We start from the raw sequence: 22,914 nt of genomic DNA on the forward strand, positions 1-22,914 counted from the left end.
AATCAAAGATTGAATCAAACATTTTAAGGTTTTTAGTTTGTAGGTTAACTGACTGCATGTAGATATAACATCAGATCACTGAATACTGTCTGTCTGCTCATACACTGTAAAAGGTTTCACTTTAAAAGTTTCTTTAAATGGTAACAACAAAAACAAGTTTTTTCAACTTAAATTTTTCATCTAAAGAGTTGAAAAATTAGTTGTTTCCAATTAAAGTAATTTTTAAGTTGATCTAACTTTTCACTTTGTATTGTGTACTGTATGTTTTTCAAATCAGTGTTTAACAAGTAGACACAAAACCTTACTAAAATGATCATAGTATGTATACATTGCAATTATTTTTATTATTAAATCAGATCTCATCTCTGTGTCCTGTTCATGAAGATCTGAAAGATTAAAGATAAATGCAGGTGATAAGAGTGGACAGAAAAAACTTCAACAAATCAAACACAGAAATATCTCAACACAAATGTGTCTTGTGAATGTAATGATCAGATTGACATTGTGAACACCTCATTCATATCTTACACATCTCTGTAAGTCAAATATCTGCTGTATTGAGCAAGAAGATTTTCATAATCTGTTCTCAACGGTGTTTGTTGAAATAAGAAAGTCCATACATTGGTCACATTTTCATTGTTTTGTTTAAATTGGGGTTTGATCATGTTATCAATCCATTTTAAATCATACAAAGGATTTATGCTGCAGATAACCTTGAGTCTGGAATTTCATCAAGATTCAGTGGCAGTGGATCAAACACAGATTTTACTCTGAGCATCAGTGAAGTTCAGACTGAAGATGAAGGAGATTATTACTGTGTGAGTGAACACTATATCAGTAGTAGCTGGGTGTTCACACAGTGATAAAGAGTCGTACAAAAACCTCCATCAGTCAGACTGCACAGATACACCTGACAGATACTGCAGCTGCACAGATACACATGCACGCACGCACGCACACACACACAAACACAAACGCACACACACACACACACGCACACACACACACACGCACACACACATGCACACACACAGACAATATATGCAATGACCTTTATACTGTACATATTGTATATCCCTTTCCACTGAAAGCTTAAATAACATCATAAATAATTAAAGTCTCCATTGAGAAGAAGTGAAAGTGTTCAGGTTCACATCATTTAATCAAACAGTAAATGTGAGATGTGAAAATCAGATTTGCATTGGTAGTGTTGAGTGATTCTGATCCTCTCAGGTCTGTCTCCTGTTAACATCTTCAAACCACATCAGCTTTAGTTTACATTCATCTTTAAATGCACTCTTTATTTTTTAATCTTCAGCAAATGACTTATAATGAAATGACTTGAACACAAATGTAACGTCTTCAAAATCTTTATTGAATGTAAAAGCAAACACAAGAGATGTTGTGAGAGTTATAAAAGTGTAAATGATCAGATGTGTATGAGTAGACTGACATGAGTCTGACACAGATCATCAGATATATGAGAGATCTTCAGCTGGACAAACATCAACACTCAGATCTCCTAACAGCGACTCTTACGCATGGAGACCTCGTGAAGAGTTTCATCATGTGTCACTCTGCAGACGAACACCTCCGCCTCGTCCCAGAGTGCTTTACTGAGGGTCAGGACACTTTTACGGCTGTATCGGCCGTCCTGCTCGCTCTCGGCACTGGTCTGAATCCCGTCAGTGACCTCTGACCCATCCAGTGTCCAGCTCACCAGCGCCCCCTGTGGAGAGTAAGGGGCCAGTCACACCAAAAGCGTTTATGGCAGTTGCAGGCACCTTTTTTGAATGATATTATATGGGCAGGGCGCGTTTGCGCGCTGTTTATGCGCGCTGAGCGCCTTGCGGTTTTTGCTGCCTGCTGCGCACGCGTTTTTCAAGGAGTGCTGAGAGCGGAGAAGTGCCCGACGTCATTCGCGTCTTTCCATTGTCCAATCGAATGAGGGGAGAGGCGGGCCTTACGTTGTGGTGAGGGAAGTTTACAGTTGCTTTGAAGAACCGGACTCCACTCGCTCACTCTCTCCTGTGTGTTTGTGCACCTCTCACCCTCAAACAAGGTCAGAGGAAGCGTCCTCTTTTTAAAGTTTCTGCTAATATGACAGTTAACAGCAAAAGAGTGCTCACGATTGATTGACAAGACAGCTGACTCGGTGGTTGCTTAGCAATATGAAAAGCCGCGTCGCACTGCTCTTTTTTTTACAAAAGGCAGTGCGTCGCGCCTTGCGTTTGCAAGCGTTTAAGCGCTTTTGGTGTGACTGGCCCCTAAGAGTTGAGCAAACAGAGCAATGCTGCTGAGTCTCCAGAGATCTGAAGAGCAGCAGGTGACAGCAGAGACACTGAGGGCTTCACTGTGGGTCCAGCTACACAAAACAAACACAACAACACAACACATTAATCAACACAAACTAAACTCATACTTCATTCACTCTGATCAAACTTTATTTGTGAAATAAAAGGAGAAATGAGATCTGACACTGACACTTGTCATGTATAGATATGTCTGTTTCAGCATTCACTATGTGATCATAGATTACGAAACATACACTTGTTTAACACCATTATAAACATTACAATTCAACATAAAATTATTTATATAGTTAGTAATACAAATATAAAAAATTTGCAATTATACTATGCATTTAATGTTTTACTGTTTTCTATCATTTTTTTCTCGTTTATTTATTATTATGTCTTTCTGTTTGTTCCTAAATGTATTTTCAGTAAAGCTGGTTTGTACAAATGCAAAACCGTGAAAGGCGGCACACAAATAAAATGTAATTTAATTTCACACTTTCATCTTTTCCTCCCATTAAGATCATATTCAGAAGTGTATGAACATTATATGTTTAATTTGGTGTTTCAAAAATATTGTTTATCACCCATTGTAAATAATGAAAGGATTTTAATAAGGCACAGTCTGATGATCTGTGAAAAGATACTAAAGATAAATTTGCATAGAGACTCTTTGCATTGAAAAGACTTGAGGATTTTTTATCGACGCATCAGAAGTTCATCATCAGAAATCTAAACTCACAGTCACCATGACCTTCATCAGCATCTTCATCTGGATGTTAACTTGTTTCTGTTTCAGAGGTGAGAACAACATTAAAATTCATCTGATTAAACTTCATCCTCTGTGCTAAATAATTCATTCATTCTGAATCTTTACTCATATTTTTATTTTCTTTATGTAGAATCAAGAGGTGAAGTGACCGTCATTCAGACACCTGCAGTCAAATCTGTTCATCTACGAGACACAGTTACTATCACCTGTAAAACTAATCATGAAGTCTATCAGGGCTATAGTTATCAACCTTTATCCTGGTACTTACAGAAACCTGGAGAAGCTCCTAAACTCCTGATTAAAAAAGCAAATGAGTTACAGTCTGGAACTCCATCAAGATTCAGTGGCAGTGGATCAAACACAGATTTTACTCTGAGCATCAGTGAAGTTCAAACTGAAGATGCAGGAGATTATTACTGTTACAGTTTCCACTATGTCAATGGTAAAAATCTGTTCACACAGTGATAAAGAGTCATACAAAAACCTCCATCAGTTAAAGAGGAACTGCAGACACACAGGACTGATTTTGCACACAAACTGAAACCCGGTCCTCTCTTTTAAACGAAAGTCTGTATAAAACCATTCAAGATAAGCTAAATCTCTTATGAATATGACTTATGAAAGCTGAAACAATACATCACAGAGGCCTATAGATGGTTTAATCAGACGCACGCTTGTTGCCATTGTTAAGGGTCTGGCCTGATGTTAACCGGTCTATGTTTGTTAACAGTCCTGCTAGAAATCTGACACAAATACCTTGAAAAAAAAATTGTGAATCATACAAAAACATAAGATTATTATGGAAAAAAATCAAGAACAAAACCCCACCCTAACCCCAGCGTCAAAGGGGCAAAAGCAAATTGAGATCCTATTAGATGCACGTGCGTTGCTGCAGTTATGCGATTAGCCCAAAGTTTTAACTTCCGTTTTTTTTTTTTTGTTTATCTGTCTGACTAAACTGACCTCTGAAACAAATACTTTGAGAAAAAATTTGGTTTCCTAAAGATGAGGGTGAGCATAGATCACCGCTGTGAAGAGAGGTTTGGCAGACGATCTGTAGCTAACACTTTATACATTCATTTTACACAGTCATGTTAGCTCAGTGTAGTAGTTGATACACGATAGATATGATATCTAAACGAAGGGAATCAACTTTTAGAAGAAAATATCCACTCTAGAATGATGATCTATTGATCTATGACAGGTCAAGAATTTATCCAAATATTTTAAGACAAGAATCCACAAAAACTATCAGTGGAAAATAATAAACACAACACTCAGTGTATAAAGTTGTGTTGTGATGTCATGAGATAAATATTTAAATCAGTGTGAGTCTGTTTGCATATCAGATGAGATGCTTCAGATCTCTGAGAGTTTATAGTGCTGTGAGTTTAACACTTCATAACTCAACACAACACACAAAACTAAACATCAACAATGACCTTCACCATCATCTTCATCTCGACACTTTTATTCTCCTTACAAGGTAGATTTTTAAATACATTTACCTTATTTATATAAAAACATGACTGGAAATATTTTAATTAATTCTATACCTATATTTAATTCTTATTTATTATTTATCTTACAGGTTGTAAATCACAGTACACAATAACTCAAAGTCCTTCAGTGAAAACTGCAGCATCAGGAGACTCTGTTACTATGAGATGTTCTCTATCACGTCCTACTTCAGGTTGTAGTCCAGCCTGTGTGTTCTGGTACTTACAGAAACCTGGAGAAGGTCCTAAACTCCTGATAAAATATGTAAACACCCTTCAGTCTGGAATTTCATCAAGATTCAGTGGCAGTGGATCAAACACAGATTTTACTCTGAGCATCAGTGAAGTTCAGACTGAAGATGAAGGAGATTATTACTGTCAGAGTGCAAACTATATCAGTAGTAGTTGGGTGTTCACACAGTGATAAAGAGTCGTACAAAAACCTCCTTCATTTAGACTGCACAGATACACCTGACAGACGCACACACATGCACACACACGCACACGCATGCACGCACACGCACGCACGCACACACACACACACACAGCTGGTCTGTGTTTGTAAAACACTAAATAAGTTTTGGCTAAAATTATAATCACTCATTGAGTTTTTCCTTTCCAGCTGAATGTTGTGTTTTGAAGTGAAAACTATCAGTGACTTCAGACAGAAATCTATGAGTGTCAGAGACGAGTTAGTGATCTCTCTGTTCAGTCTGATAAAATCACACATGAGTCTTCTGTAGTCTGATAACTAAAACTGAGAAACTCACGAGGAGCTTCTTCATTCAGACCATCAGACTCCACAACATTTACATTTATAAAGTATTCATCTTATACACAGACTATAGAGAGTTTGTCAGATTTCACTGCTATAGTTGTGTATTTATATATCTGTAGATGTGAGAAATAAATCTTGAATGTTGAAGTGCAGATTAAAAACATTTCTTCATTTGAACTTCTCTAAATATTCAATATATTAATCTGACTTCTGAGATCAGACTCATTGTGAAGTGTTGAATCTGATCAAAGCTCATTTCTTCATCCATCAGTTAAACTCATCAGCGTCTCATTTCAGAGAATAAAGAGTCAAAGAGTGAAACGTCTCGGTTACGGATGTAACCCTCGTTCCCTGAAGGAGGGAACGGAGACGTCACGTCGTGACCGACGAATTGGGAACTCGCTTAGAGAGACCAATCTGCTTCGAATACTACTAAAACGCCAATGAACTTGGCATTGAGATATTTGCATAATGCTGGCGCCGCCCCGCCAGGTGCGTATATAAGCAGCAGGTGCAAATAAGGAAATTAGCTTCTTTTTCGCTGAGAAAGCCGGAAAGTGTGACCGGCCGTAACAGCAGGTGGCAGCACCTGTGGCGACGGGACGTGACGTCTCCGTTCCCTCCTTCAGGGAACGAGGGTTACATCCGTAACCGAGACGTTCCCTTTCAGTCGGTCACTACGACGTCACGTCGTGACCGACGAATTGGGAATCCCTATCAAAACGCCACTAGGGGCTGACCTCTTCCAGTGACTGCGTAAAAGCCCTCCGGTTCCACTTAAGGAGGAGGAGGTAGGTTTTAAGGCAGAAGGCCAGGCACTAGATGTTCCTTTAACCCCACAGAAGTGCCAGCGACTGGGAAGCGCCCTACCTGAGCGGGATAGGAACGCTGCGGAAGCCACCACCCGTCTTAAGGGCTAATGGTGGGCGAAAGTCAACCGTAGTTGAGGAATAAAGACAGCCGTGGCTGTGTAAGCAAAGCAGTGCTCTGCTAAGGGAAACGTGGGCTGGTAGGATTAACCCCACGGAAAAATACTCACAAAGGAACCCGGTGGGACACAATGTGGAGCCCGAGCCAGACACATAGGTTCGCGAGGATACAGCTAGTGAAAGGCTGACAGCCAATGCTCCGCAACAAAGGCTGCCAGGGCAGCGGAGGAAGAACAATTCAAACCATTACGCATTTTTGTTCTGAAGGCCTTCCATACTGACACAGTTATGAAGCATCAGTTGGAGGCTGCAAGCCGACCTGTGAGACTGTTCTCCGTGCTCCCCCTGGTGAGGAAAGAACACGAGAGGATACAGGCTCAATACGAACACTGTAAAATCTAATGAACGTATTAGGTGTCGCCCAACCAGCAGCTCTACAGATGTCTGTTAGCGAGGAACCACGAGCTAGAGCCCAAGATGAGGCAACGCTCCGTGTGGAGTGCGCTCTCAAATCAAAGGGGCAAGGAATACCCTGAAGATTATAAGCCAGGGCGATAGTATCAACTATCCAATGAGACATCCTCTGCTTAGTGACAGCTTTCCCTTTCTGCTGGCCACCATAACAAACAAAGAGCTGGTCTGAGGTCCTGAGGCTTTGCGTGCGATCCACGTAGAGTCGCAGTGCGCGTACGGGGCACAACAAAGCCATGGTTGGGTCTGCGTCCTCCGGAGGCAGCGCTTGCAAGCTCACCACTTGATCTCTGAAAGGAGTAGTGGGAACTTTGGGCACGTAGCCTGGTCTGGGCCTCAATGTTACGCTTGAGGCAGCAGGACCAAACTGAAGGCACGAGTCGTCAACAGAGAATGCATGTAAATCCCCTACTCTCTTCACTGAGGCCAATGCTAGCAGGGTCAGAGCTTTCATTGATAAAAGCTTCAGACTCACAGACTGCAAAGGCTCGAACGGGGGGGCCTGAAGGGCTTTCAGCACCATGGACAGGTCCCAGGGAGGAATAGAAGGAGGGCGCGAGGGGTTTAGCCTACGAGCGCCTCTTAGAAATCTAACAACCAAATCATGCTGGCCAACTGTTCTGCCGTTAATAAGTGAGTGATGAGCAGAGATAGCAGCGATATCAACTTTAATGGTGGAGGGTGACAGCCTACCGTCTAACCTATGTTGAAGATATAAAAGCACGGTGTTAATAGGGCATTCTCTGGGGTCCTCGCGTTGCGAAGAGCACCAGGTGACGAAAAGGTTCCATTTAAACGCGTAAGCCCGTCTCGTAGACGGAGCTCGTGCCGCGTTGATTGTGTTAGATACCGCTTGCGGTAAATCACCTAAACCTTGCGCGCGCTCAACGACCACACATGGAGATCCCACAGGTCGGGGCGCGGGTGCCATAATGTGCCCCCTCCTTGAGAAAGAAGGTCCTTCCTCAGGGGAATCCGCCAGGGAGGGGCTGTCGCGAGGAGCATTAACTCTGGAAACCAATTCTTGCTCGTCCAATATGGGGCGATCAGTAAAAGGCTCTCCTCGTCCTGCCTGACCTTGCACAGTGTCTGTGCGATTAAGCTCACTGGGGGGAATGCGTATTTGCGCATCCCCCGAGGCCAGCTGTGTGCCAATGCGTCCACGCCGAGGCTGCCCTCGGTTAGTGAATAAAATAGGCGACAGTGGGTATCGTCCGGCGACGCAAACAGATCTATCTGCGCACGACCGAACTTCTTCCAAATTAGCTGGACCGTCTGGGGGTGGAGTCGCCATTCGCCGGGGCGCGCAGCTCGAGAAAGCGCGTCCGCTGCTGTATTGAGCGAGCCCGGAATGTGAATGGCACGAAGGGACCTCAGATGCTTCTGACTCCAAAGGAGGAGATGACGAGCGAGATGCGACAGGTGACGGGAGCGCAAACCGCCTTGACGGTTGATATACGCAACGGTCGCAGTGTTGTCGGTGCATACTAGTACATCCTTCCCTCGCAGCTCCGTAGCGAAGCGTACAAGTCCCAGATATACTGCCCACAACTCTCGGCAATTGATATGCCAGTGCAACTGGGGTGCTGTCCACACCCCTGAAGCCGTAAGCTCGTCGTACGTGGCACCCCAGCCCGTGTCGGACGCATCTGTATGTACAACAGCATGCCGAGCGATCTGTCTCATGGACACACCGGACCTGAGAAACGCGGGGTCCGACCACGGGGGGAATGTTAGGCGACACGCAGGTGTAATGGTTACACGATGGATGCCGGCGCGCCACGCTCTCCTCGGGACTCGATCGTGAAGCCAACGCTGAAGCGGTCTCATATGGAGCAGCCCGAGCGGTGTCACGGCCGCTGCTGCTGCCATATGCCCCAGGAGCTTTTGAAATTGTTTCAGCGGGACCGCATTCTTCCCTCGGAATGAACCGAGGCAAGTCAGAATTGACTGGACGCGCTCTTCTGTCAAACGCGCCGATAAATCGATCGAGTCCAGTTCCATCCCGAGAAAAGAGATCCTCTGCGTGGGGCAGAGTTTGCTCTTTTCCCAGTTGACCCGAAGACCCAAACGGGCGAGATGCCGAAGCGTTAAATCTCTGTGTTCGCAAAGCGTCCGTCGAGAATGCGCTATTATAAGCCAATCGTCGAGGTAAGCCAATATGCGAACGCCGCTCTCTCTGAGGGGTTTTAACGCCGCCTCCACTACTTTCGTGAACACACGGGGAGAGAGGGATAGCCCGAACGGTAAAACTTTGTACTGGTATGCCCGTCCCTCGAATGCAAACCGGAGAAACGGTCTGTGACGAGGGAGAATGGACACATGAAAGTACGCGTCTTTCAGGTCTATAGCCGCAAACCAATCTTGGGGGCGAATTGAATTGAATATTTGCTTCGGTGTTATCATCCTGAAAGACCTCCTCTGCAGAGATTTGTTCAGAACGCGCAAATCCAAGATCGGTCGTAACCCCCCGCCCTTTTTGGGTACTATAAAATACGGGCTGTAGAAGCCCGATCTCATCTCGGTTGGAGGGACCGGCTCGATCGCGTCCTTCGCCAGCAGGACTTCGACCTCTGCACGCAGTACATGTGCATCGGACGCTTTCACCGTGGTGAAACGAATGCCCGAGAATTTGGGTGTGTGCCGGTTGAATTGTATTTCGTAACCGAGGCGGACAGTGCGTAAAACCCAACGAGACGGGCTGGGAAGCTGAAGCCAAGCCCCCAGGGATCGTACGAGGGGAATTAACGGCACTACCGGGGTACCCGCGGGGGGGCGGCGGAGCGGGACAGGTGGTACTGCCAGTACGTCTGCTGGGACAGCATAAGTATCTACAGTATGTGTGTGTGTGACACTGACCTGAGCCCGCTGAGGGTGACGGTCGTCTGGTCTCCTCAGCGGAGAGCACAGACTCCGAAGAGGGTGCTGGTGGTCCCGTCTCCTCAGCGGAGAGCTGGAACTCCTCAGAACACCCGCTGGCGATAGAGGAGAGGGAGGAAGAGCATGTGAATGCCCGCTCACATCTCTCTCGATCCTCTGAAGACCTGGAGAAGGAATAGGAATGCACTCTTTTTGTGGTTTTGTGGGTGCCGGCTGAGAAGCCGGCGGAACAGAAACAAAACGAAACCAAGGATTCTCCATCCGGCCCTCTACCGGTGGAGGGAGCGATGCCGTCACCGTCTCCCGAAGAGTGATCCCATCCAATTCCAGGTCGCCCGTCTCAGGGCCGCTTCGATTTCCGTTTACCACGGGAAGCGGGTGGGGCGGGCGGGCGGGGCGGGCTGCCGACGGCTGTTCCCCCTCCGTGGCCTGGAAGATGTTCTAGTGGGGGGGTGGAGGCAGCCGCCGCAGGGCGCCCTCGGCGAGGAGCAGACGGGCCCGCCGGCGCTGGAGGGCGAGATGCAGGTCGCTTGCGCCGGGGCATGATCTGAGCGATCGCCTCTGTCTGCTTCTGGGCGGCGGAGAACTGCTGGGCGAAGGACTCCACCGACTCACCGAAAAGGCCAGCCTGCAACACTGGAGCGTCCAAGAACTTGTTCTTCTCCGCATCCGACATGTCCGCCAGACATAGCCATAAGTGGCGTTCCTGGACCACCATCGTGGACATGGCACGACCAATCGCCTGCGCTGTCACCTTCGTAGCGCGAAGAGCCAGGTCAGTGGCAGCCCGGAGCTCCGAAAGGACAGGCGAGTCGTGTCCTCCCTCGTGCAGATCCCTCAAGGCTTTGGCTTGGTGAACCTGCAGCAACGCCATTGCGTGCAGGGCTGAGGCCGCCTCTCCACATGCCTGGTGGGCAGCGCCCGTTAAACCGGAGGACTGTCTGCAGGCACGAGAGGGGAGGGTTGGGCGGTCCTTCCAAGAGGGAGCGTGTGCCGGACACAGCTGCATCGCGACAGCACGCTCCACGGGAGGGATCCCCGTATAACCCTTAGCGGCTCCGCTGGTGAGGGAGGTGAGGGGGGAGGGCTGAAACGGCCGTAATCTCGTGGAAAACGGCGACTTCCAGGTTCTAGTCAGCTCCTCGTGCACCTCGGGGAAGAAAGGCACCGGTGGAGAGGGTTGTGAAACCCGGGCAGCTCCAAAGAACCAATCATCCAGGCGGGACGGTTCGGGCTGAGGGGGGGGAACCCACTCTAACCCTACGGTCTCCGCCGCTCGAGCGAGCACGGCCACCATCTCTGGATCGAACTCCGGCGTCCCAACCCGACCAGAGGGAGGAAGGGCGTCGGGGTCCACGTCAGGGGGAGGAGGCCCACCCTCGGATGCTGCGGCGTCGGTGGACCCGGAGGGCGGCACGATGGATTCTAGAGACATCGTAGAACACGACGCTGAAGTCTCCATCGGCACATCAAGCGGCTGTGGATGAGGAGGCTGAGAGCCTGAGGACGAATCCCCCGCTCGGCTCAGCACAGTGATGCGCAGGTCGTCCTTAGAGAGCTTCACAGCCGCACCGTGGCGGCGTTCAGCACTCGCATGACGAGGGTTGCGTTTTTCCCGGAGGAAAGACAACCGTCTGCGCAAATCCACAAGGGACATGTTCTCGCAGTGAGAACACTTACCCCCAGCGAACGCTGCCTCTGCGTGCTCGATGCCCAAACACGAAAGACAACGCTCGTGACCGTCCTTCGGACCCATGTATTTGCCGCACCCAAGATCGCACGGACGAAAAGCCATCCTGAAAAGGACGCTGATGTCCGGATATACGAGAGAGTGGCTGCCTTTAACAAGGCACAAAGCTCTCTCGTATCACTCTTTTAGGGAAATTCACTCAGATGCTCAGTTGATGATGCGCACAGGGAAGGCAACGCACACACTAAACTCAAAACAACAAACAGGTGTAGAGTCGTGGAATTAAGCGAAGCGTCCGCTGTGGTACTGCTAGTCCAACCAACTTCAGCAATCGAATCCCACCAGAGTAAAGTAGCTTCTCAGTAGCAGATACTGCCGGCTTTCGAAGCGATAAAAAGCTAATTTCCTTATTTGCACCTGCTGCTTATATACGCACCTGGCGGGGCGGCGCCAGCATTATGCAAATATCTCAATGCCAAGTTCATTGGCGTTTTAGTAGTATTCGAAGCAGATTGGTCTCTCTAAGCGAGTTCCCAATTCGTCGGTCACGACGTGACGTCGTAGTGACCGACTGAAAGGGAACTGAGAGTTCAACTCATATTTGTATCTTCACGATGAAGAGATTCAGTTCCTCTCAGAACAGAGCAGATGTTCATACACAAGAGTTTGATGTTCCTCAAATAAAATCAACAAACACTAAAACTAGTCAAATAAAAACTCATTTATAATGATGTTTTATTATCTTTTCTCACAGTACGTCTTCTGTTTTAATATTCATGACATTCATAAGATCAAATGTAAGTGGTTGCTGGTTTGTCTTTCTGGTCTTGTGTCAGTTTATCTGCAGGTGTCTTCATGCTTCATTGAGTGAAGTTTATTTATAAATGTGAGATGTGTGAACTCCTGAAGTATCAACATATTTATAAAAGAGACAAAAGAAATCAAAATAATATAATGTTACTTCTCTTTTATTGACATTTATTAAAAGCAGAAAGAATGAATAAAGCAGAGACACAGAGTGTTGTATGAATAGTTGTTCACTGTTGATGTGAGACATGAATGAGAAGAAGAGATGAGAAGAAGAGAGGATCTACTCAGAACACAGATCTTTCTTCACTTCTCCAGTGACTGTCTGACCTTCCCGACTGATCTCACAGATCACTGAGTCTCTGTTGATCCATTCTTGTTCAGTGAGAGTCAGACTGCTGCTCCAGCTGTACAGACCGCCGTCTTTCTGTAGGACTCCAGCTCTGTTCTCCTGAGATCCTGACATCTTCCCATTCACTTTCCAGCTCAGACTCCAGTCTGAAGGGAAACCATTGCTGGCCACACACATCAGTGTTGCTGTCTTCTTGATGGAAATCTCTTCACTGGACGGCGGCAGGACGATCACTTTAGGAGCAGACACACCTGACATACAGAGATACACAGAGAAAAAGAGTTTAAGTGACAAATTAAAATGTAACAAAACAAAATATCAAATAGCCTGTTTCAAAGTTTTCCTTAAAAAAGTTATCAGTTTTTGTGATCATAAATTGGTAGCCTAAAATGATCAAGCTTATGCGCTTGGGTTCACTTCTTCAGTTTGATGCATGGCTCATCGTTTCAGTTTTAAAGGGAGGCTATTTGTCAAGAAAATCTCTCCCGAAACATAATATAACTTATAAAAACAAAACATAAAGATTAAGAAACTACAAAATTGTAATTTTAATGCACCACTTAATGCTCTGTATTTAAAATAAGTATGCAACATTTTTGCATAAATATTTGATAGCTTTTGCCCAACTGTTAAATATTGACGATAACAAAACATCACGGATTGCCAATTATCAAATCATTTCAGTTAAATGTGTCTGCCAAATTTAGACCTATGAGAAAAAACTACCGGCCACCATATTTTTACAGAGTATTTTCAAGTTCAACTGTGCCGCACTACAATAATGCTGCGTATCAAGTTTCTGTTTGTATTTGGCGTGCTAGTATTAATATTCAAAGTTACCTTTTGCGTGCATCTGATAAGCACTGTTAACCCCTCAGTTATGTTTAGTGGTGTGCGTCAAGTGCGTATTATATGCAGGCTACACAAAAAGTGTGTTTTATACATGCAAAGGTAATTTTTGCCTATTAACAGCACGCAAAATACAACTATCCTCTTTGTGTTTAGTTATGCTTTGTTGTTTGTTGCATGTGGAAAACATGTAAGATATTTCTAAAGGCACAAAATTAGAAATTGGCAAAGCAACATCTAAAATCAAGTCTTGCTTCAATTGGAGACATCTAAACTATCCATTATTTTAATCTTTCAATTAACACTTAATGTGCACCACGACAAACATGAAAGAAGCTCTGCTGTCAGATACCCAGATGAGCACAAATAGAGGAAGAATCTAAATATATACACAAATTAAAAAAATATTATTGTATCATTACTCTTTTCCATTTTTGTTTTTTTATTTTATTTACGTTTATTCCGAAAATTGTATTTGTGCAAGGGCTGTTAAAATACCTTTTACAATGTTTGCATAATTGATTAAATAAAAAAGTACAAGAAAAAACAAATGTATTTCGACTTTTACCTGAATTCTTTTTAATCCTCACGTTTAATACAGCTTGATAATGATTTTAATTTTTAAAACTTGGCTCTATGATCATTTAACACATTCAATAGAGTACAATATGGCACAAAGTCTGCAAAAGAAATGTTAATACTAAAAGCACCCTGACTGATAGAAGGAATGTAAGATGAATGATACTTAATTTAATTGTATATTAAAGCAGTAGCAAGTAAATGATAAAATTATTTTTGTACTTACTGCCAACTTCCAGTCTCGTCCCGGTGCCGAATGTGTACCACAGTGATAGAAACAAACCAAACAGCTGTACAAAAACCTCTGAACGCTTCACTAACTCTGAATCTATAACAAACACATTTAACACAACACAAATTCATGCTTAACAATGCTTTTATTTCGATATTTATTATTTTATTTGTGTTTGACACTATACACACATAACAGAATTTCGAAAAGTAAATCTTTATTGTAATCCAACCTCAGCTGAATGTTTGATAGTCAGTGATAAACTGTGAATGAAAGATTGAATCAAACACTCAAGACTCAAAGTTTTTAATCTGTAGGTTAACTGACTGCATGTAGATATCACATCAGATCACTGAATACTGTCTGTCTGATCATACACTGGAAAAAGTTCCACTTAAAAGTTTCTTCAAATGGTAACAACCAAAACGAGTTTAATCAACTTAAATTTTTCATCTAAAGAGTTGAAAAACTAGTTGTTTCCAATTAAAGTATTTTTTAAATTGATCCAACTTTTCACTTTGTATTGTGTATGTAATTTAAATCAGTGTTTAGCAAGTAGACACAAAACCTTACTAAAATGATCATAATATGTATACATTGCAATTATTTTTATTATTAAATCAGATCTCATCTCTTTGTCCCGTTCATGAAGATCTGAAAGATAAAAAAGATAAATGCAGGTGATAAGGGTGAACAGAAAAAAACTTCAACAAATCAAACACAGAAATATCTCAACACAAATGTGTCTTGTGAATGTAATGATCAGATTAATATAATGAACACCTCATTCATATCTTACACATCTCTGTAAGTCAAATACCTGCTGGATTGAGCAAGAAGATTTTCATCATCTGTTCTCAACGGTGTTTGTTGAAATCTGAAAGTCTATACATTGGTCACATTTTCATTGTTTTGTTTAAATTGGGGTTTGATGATGTTTATCAATCCATTTTAAATCATATAAAGGATTTTAATAAGGCACAGTCTGATGATCTGTGAAAAGATACTAAAGATAAATTTGCATAGAGACTCTTTGCATTGGAAAGACTTGAGGATTTTTTTTATAGACGCATCAGAAGTTCATCATCAGAAATCTAAACTCACAGTCACCATGACCTTCATCAGCATCTTCATCTGGATGTTAACTTGTTTCTGTTTCAGAGGTGAGAACAACATTAAAATTCATCTGATTAAACTTCATCCTCTGTGCTAAATAATTCATTCATTCTGAATCTTTACTCATATTTTTATTTTCTTTATGTAGAATCAAGAGGTGAAGTGACCGTCATTCAGACACCTGCAGTCAAATCTGTTCATCTACGAGACACAGTTACTATCACCTGTAAAACTAATCCTGAAGTCTATGAGAGCTCAGGTTATCACTTTCTGTCCTGGTACTTACAGAAACCTGGAGAAGCTCCTAAACTCCTCATATATTATGCAAGCACCCTTCAGTCTGGAACTCCATCAAGATTCAGTGGCAGTGGATCAAAGACAGATTTTACTCTGAGCATCAGTGAAGTTCAGACTGAAGATGCAGGAGATTATTACTGTATGAGTGTACACTATATCAACAGTAAATATGTGTTCACACAGTGATAAAGAGTCGTACAAAAACCTCCTTCAGTTAGACTGCACAGATACACCTGACAGATACTGCAGCTGCACACACACACACACACTCTATAGTCTGTGTATAAGATGAATACAGTACTTTATAAATGTAAATGTTGAGGAGTCTGATGGTCTGAATGAAGAAGCTCCTCAGTTTTAGTTATCAGACTACAGAAGACTCGTGTGTGATTTTATCACACTGAACAGAGAGATCACTCGCTCGTCTCTGACACTCATAGATTTCTGTCTGAAGTCACTGATAGTCTTCACTTCAAAACACAACATTCAGCTGAAAATGAGAAACTTAATGAGTGATTATACTTTCAGCTTAAGTGTGTGTGTGTGTGTGTGTGTGTGTGTGTGTGTGTGTGTGTGTGTGTGTGTGTGTGTGTGTGTGTGTGTGTGTGTGTGTGTGTGTACCTGGTAATTATCACGTTGTGGGGACCAATTGTCCCCACAAAGATAGGAATACCAGTGTTTTTGTGACCTTGTGGGGACATTTTGATGTCCCCATGAGGAAACAAGCTTATAAATCAAACAAGATGATGTTTATTGAAAATCTAAGGTACAAGAAAGGTTTCTGTGATGGTTGGGGTTAGGGAATGGGGCAGGTAAGGGGAATAGAATATACAGTTTGTATGGTATAAAATGCATTACGTCTATGGAATGTCCCCACAAAACATGGAAACCAGAATGTGTGAGTTTGTCAGATTTCACTGCTATAGTTGTGTATTTATATATCTGTGGATGTGAGAAATAAATCTTAAATGTTGAAATGCAGGTTAAAAAACATTTCTTCATTTGATCTTCTCTAAATATTCAATATATTAATCTGACTTCTGAGATCAGACTCATTGTGAAGTGTTGAATCTGATCAAAGCTCATTTCTTCATCCATCAGTTAAACTCATCAGCGTCTCATTTCAGAGAATAAAGAGTCAAAGAGTGAAACTGAGAGTTCAACTCATATTTGTATCTTCAGGATGAAGAGATTCAGTTCCTCTCATAAAAGAGCAGATGTTCATACATAAGAGTTTGAAAGATAAATATAAACTACATCTGCAGATGTCTCCATGCTTCATTGTTGCTACTCATTGTTCAAATTCAAAAGAAATCACAAGACAAAGAAGCAATATTTAATATTTCTTTATTGACGTTTATTAAAATCAGACAGAATGAATAAAGCAGAGAGACAGAGTGTTGTATGAATAGTTGTCCACTGTTGATGTGAGACATGAATGAGAAGAAGAGATGAGAAGAAGAGAGGATCTACTCAGAACACAGATCTTTCTTCACTTCTCCAGTGACTGTCTGACCTTCCCGACTGATCTCACAGATCACTGAGTCTCTGTTGATCCATTCTTGTTCAGTGAGAGTCAGACTGCTGCTCCAGCTGTACAGACCGCCGTCTTTCTGTAGGACTCCAGCTCTGTTCTCCTGAGATCCTGACATCTTCCCATTCACTTTCCAGCTCAGACTCCAGTCTGAAGGGAAACCATTGCTGGCCACACACATCAGTGTTGCTGTCTTCTTGATGGAAATCTCTTCACTGGACGGCGGCAGGACGATCACTTTAGGACGACTTACACCTGACATACACAGATACACAGAGAAAAAGAGTTTAAGTGACAAAGTAAAATGTAACAAAACAAAAAAAAATCAAATATTCAAAATCAAATAGCCTGTTTCAAAGTTTTGCTTAAAAAAAGTTATTCAATTCAATTCAATTAAATTTTATTTATATAGCGCTTTTCACAATTTGGTAATTGTATCAAAGCAGCTTTACATAATAGATGCAGTGAAAAGCACAGAAAATCGACAGATAGCACAACATAATAAACGATAGCACAAGCAGTTAAATTTGCTACGGCTATAAATCAACATTATAAGCAAACGTATTACTAATGTAACGTATAGAAGTTAAGCCCAAAAAGGCTGCCTCCCCGGGTTGAAAAACCCCCTAGGAGAAAAAAACCCCCCGGAATTTTAGCCGGGGAAGTAAAAAAAGTCATAGGAGGAAAAAACCCTTGGGAGTTATATATATATATATATATATATATATATATATATATATATATATATATATATATATATATATATATATATACACATTGAAACGGAAGGAGATTAAGCCGGGATTAAGCGGAGATTAAGCGGAGATTAAGCGGGTTCTGCCGGTGGTCTTTGGTCAGGCATCAGCTGGACATCACGTTGAAGAACAGCTAGTAGATCAGTTGTGTGCCGACGTTCACATGTAGCGGAACTGGATCTGTTTGTCTCGTCCTCGGGATCAGGACGAGACAGGGAGAGAGAAACAAAATCTTATTAGCGTAGGGGCCGTTCACATAGAAAACAAGTGTCACACAGTAATGTGGTTTTAGTCAGCTCGGTTCCGGACAGGCTAAATATTGCTGGTTAAGTGTATTACATATAGTTGATGATTTTAGAAACGGAAACAGAACTCGTTTGACTAAGGCCAGAGGCCCCACTGCCATCGTTAATACTAACGTACAGTGGCAAACGGTTCTGTATGACATACTATTTTAAGGTCATGGGAAAAGGCCAAAATTGCAAGCCGGCCATATTTGGCAGTTAAGACTCAATCGAAAACCAATTCAAAGTTTCAGCATATTACTAAAGAGTATTAATGAGAATTACCATGCTTTGGAGTGTTGACGAAAAAAAGGTTTTAATTTATTCATTAATTTATTTATTTATAAGGTTGTACAAGCTAGCTATTAGGAGATAAGTACCATTGTTAAAACAACTATTTGAAAGCCTTGTTAAAGAGAAAAGTTTTAAGTCTAGATTTAAAGTTATCTACTGTCTCTGATTTTCGGACATCGGTTGGTAAATCATTCCATAGCTTAGGGGCTAAGTAGGAAAAGGATCTGCCACCTTTAGACACTTTTGATATTTTAGGGATAATTAAGAGGCCAGAATTTTGTGACCGCAATGCACGTGATGGATTGTATTCTGATAATAATTCTCTAAGATATGAGGGTGCTAGGCCATTTAAGGCTTTGAAGGTGATTAGTAATATTTTAAATTGTATATGATATTTAACTGGTAGCCAGTGTAAAGATGCCAGAATTGGGCTTATGCGGTCATACTTCTTAGATAGAGTGAGAACTCTTGCAGAAGCGTTTTGAACTAGCTGAAGCTTGTTGACCTGTTTTGCATGGCATCCTCCGAGTAACGAGTTACAATAGTCTATTCTAGAGGTCATAAAAGCATGAATAAGCTTCTCTGCGTCAGATGCAGACAACATATGGCGTATTTTTGAGATATTTCTAAGGTGGAAGAATGCTGTGCGGCAGACATTGGAGATATGGCTGTCGAAGGATAAACTGCTGTCGAACATCACACCTAAATTCTTAACCGTGGAGGTTGGCACCACAGTGCAGCCATTTATGGGCAACTTGTAATCTGTCATATTATATTTGTAGCGATTCGGTTCGATAACAAGTATCTCTGTCTTATTGGAGTTTAGCATAAGAGAGTTATGTGACATCCAGTCACTTATATCGCTGATGCAGTCTGATAGCTTAGAAAAATTTTGTGTTTCGCTAGGATGCGAGGAGATGTAAAGCTGTGTGTCATCTGCATAGCAGTGAAACTGTATGTTATGATTTCTGATAATATCTCCCAGAGGTAACATATATAACGAGAACAGGATAGGACCTAAAACTGATCCCTGCGGTACGCCGTATTTAACCAGGGAGTGATGTGACTCCTCCTCATTTACATAAACAAAGTGATAGCGATTGGTTAGATACGATCTGAACCAAGCTAGCGCCTGACCACTGATGCCAACATAGTTTTCTAGCCTATTAAGTAAGATTGTGTGATCTATTGTGTCAAAGGCTGCACTAAGGTCTAATAATATAAGGAGTGATATTTCGCCACGGTCGGATGTTAGGAGAAGGCCATTTGTAACTCTAAGCAGCGCTGTCTCTGTGCTATGGTGGGGCCTGAATCCTGATTGGAACTTTTCATACGTACTATTATTTGCTAGGAATGTGCGTAGCTGGCTTGCCACTACCTTTTCTAATATTTTGGAAAGAAAAGGGAGATTTGAGATTGGTCTAAAGTTATTTAGATCTCCCTGGTCAAGGTTTGGTTTTTTAATGAGCGGTCTAATAACTGCTAGTTTGAAAGCTGTTGGAACGTAGCCTAATTCTAATGATGAATTAAAGACATTTAGTACTGGGTTAGACACTATAGGGAATACCTCTTTGAGTAATTTTGTGGGAGCAGGGTCCAATATACAGGACGATGATTTGGATGACGCTACTAATTTAGATAGCTCTTCTATTGTAGTAGGTTTAAATGACTCAAGATGTTGGTATGGTAAGCTAGCGCTAAATATATTACTGCGTAGAGTGGTGGCTGCTTGGGTACCTACAATGTTTTCCCTAATAATCATAATTTTCTTAGTAAAGAAGTTCATGAAGTCGTTACTATTGTGTGGGAGTTTATTAGTGGGTTCTGTTTGTTCTTTATTTCTAGTCAGTTTCGCAACTGTGCTCAAGAGGAAGCGAGGGTTATTATGATTTTCTTTAATAAGATTGCTGAGATACGTAGATCTGGCGATTTTTATAGCCTGTCTGTAGTGTTTAACACTCTCTTTCCATGCTGCACGCCATACCTCTAAGTTTGTGCTTCTATAATTTCTTTCCATTTTTCTAGCAGCCTTTTTAAGGGCAGCGGTATGATGGTCGTACCATGGAGCTGGCGTTTTTTCTTTGATTCTCTTTTTTCGAATTGGAGCTACGGCATCCAACGTGTTAGAACAAATACTGTTCAGGTTTTCTATTACAATATCTAGATCTTGAGGGTTATCTGCTACATGTTTCATTTGGGACAGGTCTGGAAGAGTGCTAATAAAGTTATCTTTAGTGGTGGAAATTATTGTTCTGGCTAGTCGGTAGCGTATTGTGGATCGAGTGATCATATCTAGAAGTACCGTGTATGAGACAAGGCAATGGTCTGAAACTGCATCGCTCTGAGGTGATATCTCGATTTCATTAATATTGAGCCCGAGTGACAGAATTAAGTCTAATGTGTGCCTATGAGTATGTGTGGGCCCTGTCACGTTTTGTCTAATATTGAGAGAATTTAGAATATCCATAAATGCTAATCCTAATGTATCTGTTGGGTTATCAACATGTATATTAAAGTCACCAACGATAAGAGCTTTATCTACAGTGACTACGAGGTCAGACAGGAAATTTGATATTTCTTTAAGAAAATCTACATGATGGCCCGGAGGTCTATAGATTGTAGCAAGGACAAAAGAGAGCTGTTTATGGTTACGATCGGTTATTTCCATATTTAATAGCATTATTTCAAATGAATTAAATTTTAGTTCAGATTTATGGTTTACTTTAAATTTTTTTTTGTAAATTGTAGCTACACCACCCCCTCTCCCCTTTAAACGCGGTTCATGTTTATAATAGTAGTCTTGTGGGGTGGATTCGTTTAAACTAATGTAATCGTCTGCTTTAAGCCAGGTTTCTATTAAAGAGAGTGCATCTAAGTTTTGGTTAGTAATTATTTCATTAACAATGGGTTCTTTATTGGTAAGAGATCTAATGTTAAGAAGGCCGAATTTTAACATTCGAGGTTCATCTGTAAACGTATTGTTTTCTAATTTTATGTTAGTAAGATTTGTACGAGACGAGGTAAACGGGTTATCAGTCTTCATGATCATAAATTGGTAGCCTAAAATGATTGAGCTTATGCGCTTGGGTTCACGTCTTTCAGTTTGATGCATGGCTCATCGTTTCAGTTTTAAAGGGAGGCTATTTGTCAAGAAAATCACTCCAGAAACATAATATAACTTATAAAAACAAATCAAAGATTAAGAAACTACAAAATTGTAAGTTTAATGCACCACTTAATGCTCTGTATTTAAAATAAGTTATGCAACATTTTTGCATAAATATTTGATAGCTTTTGCCCAACTGTTAAATATTGACGATAACAAAACATTACAGATTGCCAATTATCAAATCATTTTAGTTAAATGTGTCTGCCAAATGTAGACCTATGAGAAAAAACTAACGGCCACCATATTTTACAAATTTCATATTTTCAAATTCGTATTATATGCAGGCTACACAAAAAGTGTGTTTTATACACACACCACAAATTGCATGGAAAGATAATTTTTGCGTATAAACAGCGCACAAAATACAAACATCCTCTTTGTATATAGTTATGCATATTTATAAAATATTTTATTATAAAATATTGAATCAAACATCTAAGACTCAAGGTTTTTAGTCTGTAGGTTAACTGACTGCATGTAGATATCAGGTCACTGAATATTTCTGTCTGATCATAAACTGTAAAACGTTGGTTCAACTTTAAAAGTTTCTTCAATTGGTAACACGTAAAAACATTTAAGTTTATTCAACTTAAATTTTTCATCTGAAGAGTTGAACAAACAAAAAATTAGGTTTTACCAATTAAAGTAATTTTTTAAGTTAATCCAAATTTTCACTTTGTATTGTGTATGTAATTCAAATCAGTGTTTAACAAGTAGACACAAAACCTTACTAAAAAGACCGTACTATATATATAGCTTTTATTTTATTATTAAATCAGATCTCATCTCTTTGTCCTGTTCATGAAGACCCATAAGATAAAAAATAAATGCCAGCCATAAAAGTGGACAGAAACAACTTCAACAAATCAAACCAAGAAACATTCCAACACAAATGTGTCTTGTGTATGTAATGATCAGACTGACATTGTGAACACCTCATTCATATCTTACACATCTCTGTAAGTCAGATATCTGCTGGATTGAGCAAGAAGATTTTCATAATTGCATCAGAAAGTCCATGCATTGGTCACACTTTCATTATTTTGGTTTATTTAGGGTTTGATGATGTTTATCAATTCATTGTAAATAATGAAAGGACTTAAATAAGACACATTCGGATGATCTGTGAAAAGCTACTAAAGATAAATTTGCATAGAGACTCTTTGCATTGGAAAGACTTGAGGATTTTTTATAGACACATCAGAAGTTCATCATCAGAAATCTAAACTCACAGTCACCATGACCTTCATCAGCATCTTCATCTGGATGTTAACTTGTTTCTGTTTCAGAGGTGAGAACAACATTAAAATTCATCCTCTGTGCTAAATAA

The 22,914-nt window shown here is 41.5% G+C and overlaps 1 long non-coding RNA gene and 4 gene segments (V, D, J or C); 2 read left to right on the top strand and 3 right to left on the bottom strand.

Moving 5' to 3' along the window:
- Positions 1-1,354: 1,354 nt before the first annotated feature.
- Positions 1,355-3,446, bottom strand: LOC135740445 (uncharacterized). Its single transcript, XR_010529186.1, has 3 exons — positions 3,338-3,446; positions 3,040-3,087; positions 1,355-2,365 (listed from the first exon to the last, which is right to left on the bottom strand). It is a non-coding gene; the product is annotated as an uncharacterized lncRNA (long non-coding RNA).
- A 1,060-nt stretch (positions 3,447-4,506) lies between these two features.
- Positions 4,507-4,992, top strand: LOC141281390 (immunoglobulin kappa variable 1-9-like). The segment is given in 2 exon segments: positions 4,507-4,555; positions 4,661-4,992. Coding segments are annotated over 2 exon segments (381 nt in total).
- A 7,274-nt stretch (positions 4,993-12,266) lies between these two features.
- On the bottom strand, positions 12,267-14,262 carry LOC135740484 (Ig lambda-2 chain C region-like; the record flags this gene model as incomplete). The annotated part of the segment is given in 2 exon segments: positions 12,267-12,726; positions 14,130-14,262. Coding segments are annotated over 2 exon segments (453 nt in total), but the record flags the coding sequence as incomplete, so codon positions are not given.
- Positions 14,263-15,180: 918 nt separating this feature from the next.
- Positions 15,181-15,803, top strand: LOC135740482 (Ig kappa chain V region K29-213-like). The segment is given in 2 exon segments: positions 15,181-15,298; positions 15,400-15,803. Coding segments are annotated over 2 exon segments (387 nt in total).
- A 1,214-nt stretch (positions 15,804-17,017) lies between these two features.
- LOC135740631 (Ig lambda-2 chain C region-like) lies at positions 17,018-21,458 on the bottom strand. The segment is given in 2 exon segments: positions 17,018-17,337; positions 21,428-21,458. Coding segments are annotated over 2 exon segments (351 nt in total).
- Positions 21,459-22,914: the final 1,456 nt, after the last annotated feature.

The sequence above is a fragment of the Paramisgurnus dabryanus genome, chromosome 22 (assembly GCF_030506205.2).
Source record: "Paramisgurnus dabryanus chromosome 22, PD_genome_1.1, whole genome shotgun sequence".
NCBI lineage: Eukaryota > Metazoa > Chordata > Actinopteri > Cypriniformes > Cobitidae > Paramisgurnus > Paramisgurnus dabryanus.